The 10,645-nt window shown below is 52.5% G+C and overlaps 2 protein-coding genes across 2 annotated transcripts in view; one reads left to right on the top strand and one right to left on the bottom strand.

The window, feature by feature from the left end:
- Nucleotides 1-6: 6 nt before the first annotated feature.
- On the bottom strand, nucleotides 7-4,161 carry fastk (Fas-activated serine/threonine kinase; the record flags this gene model as incomplete). Its single annotated transcript, XM_008301747.1, has 10 exons — nucleotides 7-139; nucleotides 773-887; nucleotides 973-1,675; nucleotides 1,799-1,890; nucleotides 1,998-2,157; nucleotides 2,415-2,631; nucleotides 2,706-2,854; nucleotides 2,942-3,129; nucleotides 3,218-3,560; nucleotides 3,708-4,161. Coding segments are annotated over 10 exons (2,508 nt in total), but the record flags the coding sequence as incomplete, so codon positions are not given.
- Nucleotides 4,162-6,776: 2,615 nt separating this feature from the next.
- The window catches only part of LOC103372165 (AFG3-like AAA ATPase 2), a 12,743-nt gene continuing 8,874 nt past the window's right edge, over nucleotides 6,777-10,645 (top strand). Inside the window, exons 1-10 of the mRNA XM_008301735.1 lie at nucleotides 6,777-6,983; nucleotides 7,813-7,912; nucleotides 8,155-8,223; nucleotides 8,340-8,385; nucleotides 8,530-8,617; nucleotides 8,774-8,926; nucleotides 9,673-9,747; nucleotides 9,832-9,956; nucleotides 10,038-10,311; nucleotides 10,441-10,578. Coding sequence (XP_008299957.1) covers nucleotides 6,897-6,983; nucleotides 7,813-7,912; nucleotides 8,155-8,223; nucleotides 8,340-8,385; nucleotides 8,530-8,617; nucleotides 8,774-8,926; nucleotides 9,673-9,747; nucleotides 9,832-9,956; nucleotides 10,038-10,311; nucleotides 10,441-10,578 — 1,155 coding nt within the window. The 5' untranslated portion in view covers nucleotides 6,777-6,896. The remainder of the gene's footprint in view (nucleotides 6,984-7,812; nucleotides 7,913-8,154; nucleotides 8,224-8,339; nucleotides 8,386-8,529; nucleotides 8,618-8,773; nucleotides 8,927-9,672; nucleotides 9,748-9,831; nucleotides 9,957-10,037; nucleotides 10,312-10,440; nucleotides 10,579-10,645) is intronic.

Genomic DNA, 10,645 nt, shown 5'->3' with positions numbered 1-10,645 from the left:
ACACACACACACACACACACACACACACACACACACACACACACACAGGGCGTCATAGCGGGACGTCCAGCAGCTTCTTGTGCAGGTACTGCTTCACCTCCTCGATGCCGTTCAGCTTCTCCAGCTCGTGGTACGGCAGCTAAGAGGGAACAAGACACCCGTCACATGACAACACAAGGCAACACAAGTTCTCATTTCAATTCTTGTAGATGTTCCAACTTCATCCCAGAGTATTCCTCAGTTCTGACTGACTGCTGTTGAGGTTCAGGTATTTATTCTCACTCTGAATCACACGGCTGATCGACCTCAGACTCACAGGCTCTGAGGTGTGAATGAGCATCACAACTGTCTGATGAGTGCAGTGACACCCTCCTCCGTGGACAGATGCTGCTCCACTTCCTTCACTCGCAAACCATCCGTCTCTTCTTTATGAGCACAACTGTCCTCAGACTGTCTTTGGTCCTTGAGATGCAGCTGGATGCTGAGTCTGGTCCTGAGAAGCTGCTCTCCCGTGATGGGCCATGTCCTTGTGGAGTGGTTGTTTCATCTCCCCTACATCCCTCACCAGGCAGTTTCACATCAATTGCCACAAGCCATGTGATGAGGGCTGAAAATAGATACCTGGGTTGCCCAACCTGTAGGTTAGAACTAAGGAACCCCATTAAATGAAGGTGGAACACCTTCAAGAACCAAACAGATTAGTCCAGCTAAAACCATTGTTTCATGTCTAAATCATGGACCGGCTGGTTTGGTTCTGGAGTTCTGGACTGACCTGCAGGATGATGTACCCCAGCAGCCTCAGGTGTCGATCCCTCATGGCCCGAGATCCGACCAGAACCTCGGAGTTGTGACAGTAGTGCCACTTGTCGTTGACGGACATGATGACCCTGCAGAGACAGACACAGGGTTACACACCATAGTTCCTTCAGAGAGCACTTTCTGCCAGAACCTGAGATTCTAAGGTGGGCTGACCTCCGGATCTGTCTCTGGTCTGCCGGGATGGTGTCGGGGTCTGGTCGGTCGGGGGGGTGGAGCTGTGGAGGTGACGGGGGTACTCTGTCGGCCTCGGACCCCTCAGAGTACGGCACTCCTTCGTAGAACCCAGGAAGCTCACAGTCTGTCCCCTGGACTCCCGGGGCCCCTGAGCCCCCCTCATCCTCCAGGATCTTCCCAATGGAAAACTGAAACAGGGAGTCTGGTGCCGGGGCCCCCGCAGGCCCCTGAGCCCCAGGCGGGGCCAGGCCATCGGAAGGGGGGCTGCTGAGAGTGGAACTGTCCTGGCTCTCCAGAGAGTGCTCCTTTGCCAGGCTGGCGTAGTACTCGGCTGCAGGGACATAGTAGGGACCGTAGTCCAGGGCCCCACCATTAGTCCCAGGCCTGGGGGGCCCTGAGGGCACTGCGGCCCCCGATGTGCTGCGGATGTGGTGGGGCAGGAAGGATCTGGCTTCCATGGCTCCGCCAATCGCCTCACCTACCTGACACGTCTGCTCTGCGCCTTCCTCCAGCGTCGCAAACGGAGAGAACTTCTGGAACTCTGAGGTCACCACGGCAACTGCACCTTCAGCCGGCTTGGACGCCACGGCAACACAGGACGAAGGAACAATGCTCAGAGCCAGACCGGCGCCAGTCCTGATGGGTAGGACCCGACCAGAACTGTCCATCCACAGTACAAAGTCTGGGAAGAGTGATCAGGGAACAGCAGATATACTGCATTACTCAGTCTGCAGTACTCGGAGTACATGAATATTGAGTACTCAGATTACAGCACAAGAAAACTGCAGTTATCAGCGTGCAGTACCTGTGTAGTATCCCGGGGCAAGTACTTCATCCTGCTTGTAGTTCTGTTCTCCAACCAGCTGTCGCAGAGCCTCAGCCACCAGACCTTTATAACTGACCAGAGACAGAGCCAAACAGAACCAGTTAGAACCAGTCAGAAACACAACCAGACAAAACAGGTCGGGACCAGACAGAACCAGTCAGAACAGGTGAGGTGTTACCTGTACTTGCGGTTGACCTCATCAGCAGTGAGGGCATGGTCAAACATCAGCACCTTGTGGGCATCCTGCAGTCGAGGTCCGCTGTAGTCTTGGTACTCCAACTCCACCGCGGCGTCCAGCAGGGACAGATACCGCCGCACAATCAGAGCGTACGGGCTGTCTGTGGGGCACAGACTGGTTAGACTGGGAGTACTGGTGTTTCACTGGTTCTACGGGTTTTACCGGCCGTACTGGTGTTGTACTGGAAGTAGTGGGTTTCTACTAGTGTTTTACTGGTTGCAGTGGTACAAATATTGGTGTTTTACTGGTTGTAGTTGTGTTTAACTGGTTATACTGGTGTTTTAATAGTGTTATACTGGTTGTCCTCTAGTTTTGCTGGTTGCACCAGTGTTTTACTGGTTGTCTGGCGGTACTGACTGGTGACGTTGCTGATGAAGGCGGAGGAGAAGACTCGATGTAGCACCAGGCCGGGGAAATGTCCCAGCTGGAACAGAGACATGAGGATGTTGACGGTGGCCAGCGGCGAGCTGAGCGCCTTCAGTTCCACGACCTCCTCCAGCCGAGAGAAGAACTGCTGCTCATTAGAAGGACGGTAACTCATCCTGCTGAACGGGAACACCAGCTTCTGGATCACCTGAGGGCAGACAGGAGCACACCTGAGTTCCACGCACAGGTGTGTAGACCAACTGATCTCAAAGCAGTCCTCACCTTGCTGTCCAGGTACTCTGCTTTCTTCACCAGGAAGTCTGCGATGGTGTCAAGCAGCCTCGTCTCTCTCAGCCGATGGCGGGCGATGTATTTGGCTATCAGAGCCATGGTGTACGGAGTGATGCTGTCCACCTTCTTCGGCAGCTCCTCTGTTGGAGAAAAAAACCACAGCAGGTCACATGGTCGGGTTGGGTTCCATTTAGGATCTGAAGTTTCAAAGAAAAAGCTACACCCACCTGCCAGGCTGCTGATGAACCTCTCCTGTCGGTTCTGGTAGAACAGGTGAGAGCTGAAGATCAGTTCCAGACTCTTGTTGCTCGCCTCTCTTGCACATGCTGCCAACATCTCGTCCAGCAGAGCCATCTCCTGGTCACGCACCCCGCTAACGCTGGCCAGAGTGTGTTTGACCAGACGCAAGATCTTCCTGAGGACAGACAGATGTTTGGTGATGAGCACACATGTCACTGTAAACACTTCGCGAGTGTGAGAAGGATGAATGGAGAGTTTCTCACCTGTTGGCGAGCAGCTGCTCAGGGTTTGGAGGTGTGTTGTTGCTGTTAGCGCTGGTGGTCGCAGCGCCCCCTCCAGCCGCTGAAGCCGGTTCCTGTGGCTGCAGCGAGCGCCACTTGAGTCTGTAGTAGGAGAGCAGCAGGAAGAGCGTCTGCGGGTGGCGTTCCCTCTCCAGGTTCTTCTCCAACCCGGCCAGGCAGGCCTCGGTCAGCGGGTGCTGGCTGCCTGGGTGCAGTTTCATGCTGGAGCTGAACACCATGGACACGTCCTTCTGGTTGAACTGGTTCAGTCTGGACTGAGACTCCGCCTCCAGCACCTGGACCACCTGGGAGTCACTGGGCAGACCTGCGCGACGTAGAGCTGTGTTAACTTCAACAAAAACTATGACGAAAAATGTTTGTGGACGATCTGTTTATCACAACTACAACCAAGCAGGGCTCAGACAGGTGGGTGGTGTGGGGTTGGTCTGTGCTTGACTGCACGGCGACTCACCGAGCGCGGCGACGGCATACAGGCAGTTGACGATGCTGAAGTTGTCGAACTTGGCGCAGTCGCTGACGATGGCGGTGCAGAGTGTCTGGAAGTCCTGGTGCTCCAGGATCTGACGCCCCTCCCCATCTGCTGCTCCACCACCAGAGGCCTCGCCATCAGCGTCGTCCCTGGCGGTGCGCGACGGGGGCGTGGCCTGCAGCAGCTGTCCTATCTTCTGCAGGGCGACAGGGTAATGGTTGTGGGAGATCTTGGCGGGGTTCTGGGTAACCCAGCGCAGAACCTCGTCGGGCCGCCGTGAGCGCTCGATCAGCCGTTTCATTGTAAAGAACGTGTCGTAGCTCATCTTCTCGTGGATGAAGTTCCACGTCTTCTTCTTGGTGCCAGTCGCTCCTCCTGCCGGAGCTCCGCCCCCATACACGTGGAAGGGGGTGTGATGCTGGTAGTGGGCGGGTAGCGGGGGCGGGGCCAGGTGGTGGGCCTGTGGGTGGGGGTGGGGGTGGTAGTGATGGTGGAAGTGAGCTCCTCGGTGGGCATCAGGTCTGCCCTGGTACAGTGGGTAGGCGGGGGGAGGGGGTGCCGGGTGGTGGGGGAGGTGGGGGTGAGAAGGGTGGGGTGCCTCAAGCACAGCAAGCCCCACCCTTCGCCCCTGTTTGACCCCACCCCCTCCTCCCCCTCCTGCTCCTCCTCCTCCTCCTCCCCCCGCAGTGCTGTAGAGGCGGGTGGTGTACATGGCGACGGACTGGGGGGGGCAGGGAGGGAGGCGGCGAGCACGGCTCAGGAGGCGCCACCCAGTGGACAAACACAGCATAGTCCAACAGCCAGACCGCCTGGAGGCAACAGCTCAGCACTCCTGCAAGGAGGGAGAACGTTACAGGAACAGCTCAGCACTCCTGCAAGGGGTGATACCTTCATCAAACCAAACTCCATTAGAAAAGTTCCAGTTTAAATCCAGACAGAAAGTTCTGAATGAATCCTGATTTTAATACACTGTTCCTCGCGCCTGGAGCGGGATGAGTGGAAGATCCAGGTATTGTCATGACGACCATCTTTTTTTAGAGCTGAATGTTGATTGCTGTCTGCTTTCCTGATCATACATGAAATAAATCATGTGACAGACTTTTCTGCTGAGCTTTTCTAGTCGCCTCTCCACAGACAAGAATAACGCCTGTAACCATGGTAACTATGCACAAAGATGTCGACAAATGTGGTCTCAAAATGCTCAGAAGGCTCGAAGGCCATCGCAAACTAACCACAGAATTACGAGCGGAGTGATGATCACTGTAAGCAACTTGGCCATTTTGGGCAACAGGGCGAAAACTCCAGACAACACGTACTGAATCATACAAGTAAGAAACTCAGAGAGGACGTGCTGGAGTCAAGCAGAGGTCTGAGCTGTCGCAGCAGTGCGTGACACATCTTTTATTATGAAAGCTGTGAATCAGAGTTTCCTCAGATGTCTAAGTTTGCCCAACGAGCTTCAGTTTAGTGTCACAGAGGAAAGAACCCAGAAAATATTCCCTGAAGAAGCTGCAATCACAGAATGTAGACTGAGAATTAATAACGTGAGTGTGTCTGAGTCAAGATAAAAAAGAAACAATCCTTCCAGTGCTGATCGATGAGCTGCCCACAGACCCAGCTCACCTGTCAGTCACCCCTCACCTGTCAGTCACCCCTCACCTGTCCCTCCTCCTGCTGAGCTTCACCTGCCAGCTGACCTAAAGGCCTTTATGCTAACAGTGTTAGCCGCAGTTTGCCGGTTAAACCCCCCTCATCCCCATCACTCACTCTCACACAAACACACACACACAGACGCACAATTACGTCACAACTTAAATCAAGCGTTAGGATGACGTCATCCTTAAATGACAGTTTATTCTGTCAGTGCAGCTAACACCCTGCTGTTAGCCAGGCTAGCCGAGTTGCTAACTGACAGCAGCTGTCATTTCAATTAAACTGTGTAACTGAACAGTAAAGCTAACTGATGCTATATGCTAAACAGCAGTAGACCAACTCAGCTGCAAGCTAAGCTAAGTTAGCTGTCAGGTAGTCTAATTAAACTGTGTGACAGCAGCGGTGAAGCTAATTGGTGCTATATGCTAAACCAAGGAAGAACAAGCCGACTGTAAGCCAAGCTAAGTTAGCTTTCAGCTCCAATCCCCAGCAGCTGCTTCGTCAGCCTGTTAGCATGTTAGCACCAGCCTGCCCGTCTCCCAGCAGAGAAGCCGGGTAACCCGGTTCTTCTCTGGGTAGTAACCCGGGTCAGAGCCCGGTGAAGGACCGGGCTCTGACCCGGGTTACTGCTCCCTTAACGGGCCGGCTCCATCCTGACAGAGACGGAGAGTTTACCTCATAGCTCAGAAACCTCCGCAGCTCCGCTCTGTGAAACTTCTGAGGCCGCTGACAGTGCTGGTTCACCGGGGAAACAGGCAGCGGTCAGCCGCTTCATTCCTCCACACAGCCCGCAGACGCCATCCTGCTCTACCCGGCATGCACCTGGAGGAGAGCCGACAGCGACACCAGGCGGCTGCAGATGGTCACAGCCGTAACACAACTGCTATTATGATTCATATATTACGACTGTTTTATAGTTTTATTAGTATAACAACAACAACAACAATAATAATAATAATAATAATAATAATAATAATAACGTCACTATTCATTGTGTCACTAGCTATCATTCTTACATGTTCAGTGTCTGTTCAGAGAGAGCTGAAGCAGAGCATTTTTAAATTAATCTATGTCATAGCCAATCAGTTTTTAAAGGTCTGGTTGAAGAAGGGAGCAGTTTGAATCAGCCATGGAGGCCTAAATGCTTCTATAACGCACCTGTAAGCACCCACGTGCTTCTGCCCAAAGCCTTCCTCAGACAAGTGACCACAGCCTGCATATAAATACTAAAACAGAAAGTATAATGAGAAGTAATAAAAAACGTAGCATCAAAATGTTATCTGCAGTCTACGTCTGTGTCTCATGTGATATATGTGTGTGTGTGTGTGTGTGTGTGTGTGTGTGGCCGCAGGGGGCGCTGTCAGCGCGCTGACACCTGAAATGATCCGCGGAGAACAAGTGCTGCATAAAGATGGCGGACCGCGGTGGTTACGGAACAGCAGAGCAGAGCTCCGGTCGTGTTTAGTTTCGTCCCCGCTGCTTTCTGCCGCTTCAGGTCGCACTGTTCTCGCCGGAAGGATGGCTCACCGCTACCTGCGGCTGTCGGCCGGCTGTAGGAGCCTGTTTCGGCTGCTGCTGCCGCCCTCCGGCGCTCCGACCAGGCTGGTAGGTGGAGGACGTGCTAACATGCTAGCATGCTAACCTTGACAGAGACCACAACAACCCGAGCACTGAGCTCCGGAGCGGCTGACAGGGCCACTGTGAGCCGGTGCAGCCCGCAGGGATCAGAGGAGCAAGATATAAAATGCTGCTCATAAACCCAGTGTTTTACGGGCTGTTTAACAGCTTGTATTGTGGTGATGTTACTTCTGTATTTGACACACTAACAGACATTAAATGAATGCTGTGATCTTCACTGGCTGCTGCAGAGGAACACGCACCTGTGAGCTTCTGCACCTGCATCATACACCTGTTGTGATTTTCATTCATTTCTAGGTTTCATCAATCAGCTGTTTGGGCTCTAAAATGTCCGAAAATAGTTAAACATGTGGATCAGCATTTCCTCAAAAGTGTTGTTTTGTTCAAAAATATCCGATTTAGCGTCGTGGAGGAGAAAAGAAACCAGAAAATATTCACATAGAAGAAATCACAGAATTTAGAAGTTATTTTAAAATAAAAAGTACTTCAACTGATCATCAAAATATGTGGAGTGTGCTTTCATAGTTGATAGCTAATGGAGTAATCATTGCAGTGACCGTTAGTGTTTTAATTTCTGCCATAAGATACCTGTCTGCTCCTACCTGGAGAGTTTTGGGTTGAAATCTGTTTTTTTAAACTGTGAGTGTTAGGACGCTGCAATCTGCTCAGGATCAGCTTCACCTGTTGTGTTCTCGACTCACCTGTGGATAAAACTGTACACATCAGTCGCCTGTTCATTCTGAGTTGACCAGAGACAGGTGTTGAGCTCAGGTGATGTCTTGTCTGTGTTGAGCAGGTGATGTCTTTGACCACGGCTGGGCAGGTAGAGAGTGGGCGGAGCCTGCTGATTGACCTGCTGGGAGCCTACAGGAGGCTGAGCTCCAAACCTCCCAAAGGTACAGAACTGTGTTATAAATGTTCAGCTCTTGGGTTCCTCCTTCCTCCAGTGTGGTAGACAGCTGCTCTAAAGTCCACTCCAACGTTCTCGCTGCTCTTCGTCTCCTCAAACTCCTGCTTTGGAGTCCAGCTTATCTGCTGGTTTTTATCTCCGTCACCATGTGACATATTAGCATAACAGCTGCTAAAGAGCAGTAGCCTGACTGTGTTACGTATTCTGACATGTTTTTGCTTTATTCAGGTTTTGAGAAATATTTTCGTGACAGTCAGAAAACTCCGAAAAACAGCGAAACCGAGGCTGCAGCCAAAGGTAGAGTCTTGACGACACCTACTGTTTTTGTGACTTCTGTACCTGAAGATCAGTTCACAAGTAGCTGCTATTGATTCTAGCTGATCAGCTGCTGATAGATGATTGTCTGCTCTCAGAATCTAAACCTTCCAACGCTCAGAGAGCCTCAGAGAGGTCCTCAGGAGGAGAATCCGGAGGAGGAGGAGCATCTGGAGGAGGAGGAGGAGCATCTGGAGGAGGAGGAGGAGCATCTGGAGGAGGAGGAGGAGCATCTGGAGGAGGAGGAGCATCTGGAGGAGGAGCATCATCTGGAGGAGGAGGAGCATCTGGAGGAGGAGGAGCATCTGGAGGAGGAGGAGGAGGAAAGAGAGGAGGCCGTAAAGAGGAGTCTCACTGGTACAGTCGCCTGCAGAAGGTCAGTCTCTTTTTCTAGCAACTCCACCTGGATTTTACCTGTCCAGGTGTCGCTCAGCTCTCACGTGCTCTGTCAGGTGGATCTGGTGGATCAGTGTTTTCACCCAGTGAGTGTGTGAAGGTTGGACAGGTGATTCTCAGCTGGTGTTTGTTTCAGGGTGACGTTCCCTGGGATGACAAGGAGTTCCGGATGTTCTTTCTGGGCGGAGTGACGTTCTGGTTCACTGTCACCTACTACTTCTTGTTCCGGGACGGAGGCCGAGAGGTCACCTGGAAGGACTTTGTCAACAACTACCTGTCCAAAGGAGTGGTGAGGAGCACACCTGTAATCTGACCACACCTGTAGTGAACCGCAGAAAATCCTGCTGAACTCAAGTCATAAACTGGTCGATGAAAACCAGCAGGTTCTCAGTGGACGTTCTAGATGTTCCTCAGAGCTCTGAGTGACCTTAAATGAACATAAACCACCAGCAGCAGATGAAACCTCTGGAATCTGCAGTTTTCTACTGAGACCCTCAGAACAGAGCAGCTGCACATTCAGAGGATTCATGAGAATAAATGAGCTGCTGGTCCAGAACCAGAACTGTTGAGGAACAGAACCCAGAGCAGGTAGCTGCTGTTTGTAGATGATCCAGATGTTGGTTGCTGATCTCCACTTGCTGTCCATCAGTTTGAACTAAAAGCAGAAACACAGACCACTTGTTGACGTCCGGTTCAGACGGACTGGTTCTGGTTCTGTCTGAGCTCAGCTGGTGTCTCTTGCTGCTGCTGTGTTTGTAGTCGGTGGGTCTGTGTTTTGTTAGTTTTGTGTCTAATATAGTTTTACCAGCTTGATATGTTGAGAGCTGGTTTGATTCCCAGTAAAAGTCAGTAAATGTTCAGTAACCGTAAGTCAGACGGACAGTCTGCATCAGGATGGACCAGTCCAAAGCTCGGGTGGTCTGTTCCTCCTGCTGCCGCAAATGAAAGAATCATCCTGGAAGCTGTTGAACTGTTGACGTGATACACCTGCAGAACTTTGATCCGGTGGCTCAGTGAGTTTGTTGTGTGTTGCAGGTGGATCGGTTGGAGGTGATCAACAAGCGCTTTGTTAAAGTGGTGTTCTCTCCGGGGAAGACGCCGGTGGACGGGGTGAGTCCCGCTCTGCTCTGTAAACATTGTGCTCGGTTCTTTGGCTCTCGGTTCTGAGGGATCTCTGCTGTTTGTGTACTGCAGCAGTATGTGTGGTTCAACATTGGCAGCGTGGACACGTTTGAGAGGAACCTGGAGACGGCTCAGTACGAGCTCGGCATCGAGGGAGAGAACCGGCTGCCGGTGGTTTATTCCACCGAGAGCGACGGGTGAGCAGCCCCACATTAGTCCGCGGTGCCACCTCCTGCTTCCTGCTTCCACTTCAACTGATATGTGTGCTTCTCCCGCAGCACGTTCCTACTGAGCATGCTCCCCACCGTGCTCATCATCGGCTTCCTGCTGTTCATGCTGCGGCGAGGCCCGGCGGGGACGGGGCGTCCCGGCAGGGGGATGGGCGGCCTGTTCAGTGTCAGCGAGACGACGGCGAAGATCCTGAAAGATGAGGTCGACGTCAAGTTCAAAGATGTGGCGGGCTGCGAGGAGGCCAAGCTGGAGATCATGGAGTTCGTCAACTTCCTCAAGAACCCCAAACAGTACCAGGACCTGGGTGCCAAGATCCCCAAGGTGAGGGGGCGGGGCTACAAGATAGGAGGGGCAGGAAATGTCAAGGTCATCCAAGGGGAGGGTCATGAAACTGATGGGGGAGTTGTGAAGTGTGTACTTTGTACAGCTGAGTGTTTGTTGCATCCACAGGGAGCCATCTTGACTGGTCCTCCTGGAACCGGAAAAACTCTTCTGGCCAAAGCGACGGCCGGCGAAGCAAACGTTCCGTTTATCACCGTCAACGGATCAGAGTTCCTCGAGATGTTCGTGGGTGTCGGCCCCGCCAGGGTGAGGACACCTGATACCTGCAGGAGGAGACAAGGAGACAAGGGAGGGAGGAGGTATAGGAAGAGAG

Source organism: Stegastes partitus, unplaced genomic scaffold (assembly GCF_000690725.1).
Source record: "Stegastes partitus isolate 25-593 unplaced genomic scaffold, Stegastes_partitus-1.0.2 Scaffold1705, whole genome shotgun sequence".
NCBI classification, from domain to species: domain Eukaryota; kingdom Metazoa; phylum Chordata; class Actinopteri; family Pomacentridae; genus Stegastes; species Stegastes partitus.
Note: the sequence above shows the minus strand (reverse complement) of the source record. Positions and strands in the feature narration are given on the sequence as shown.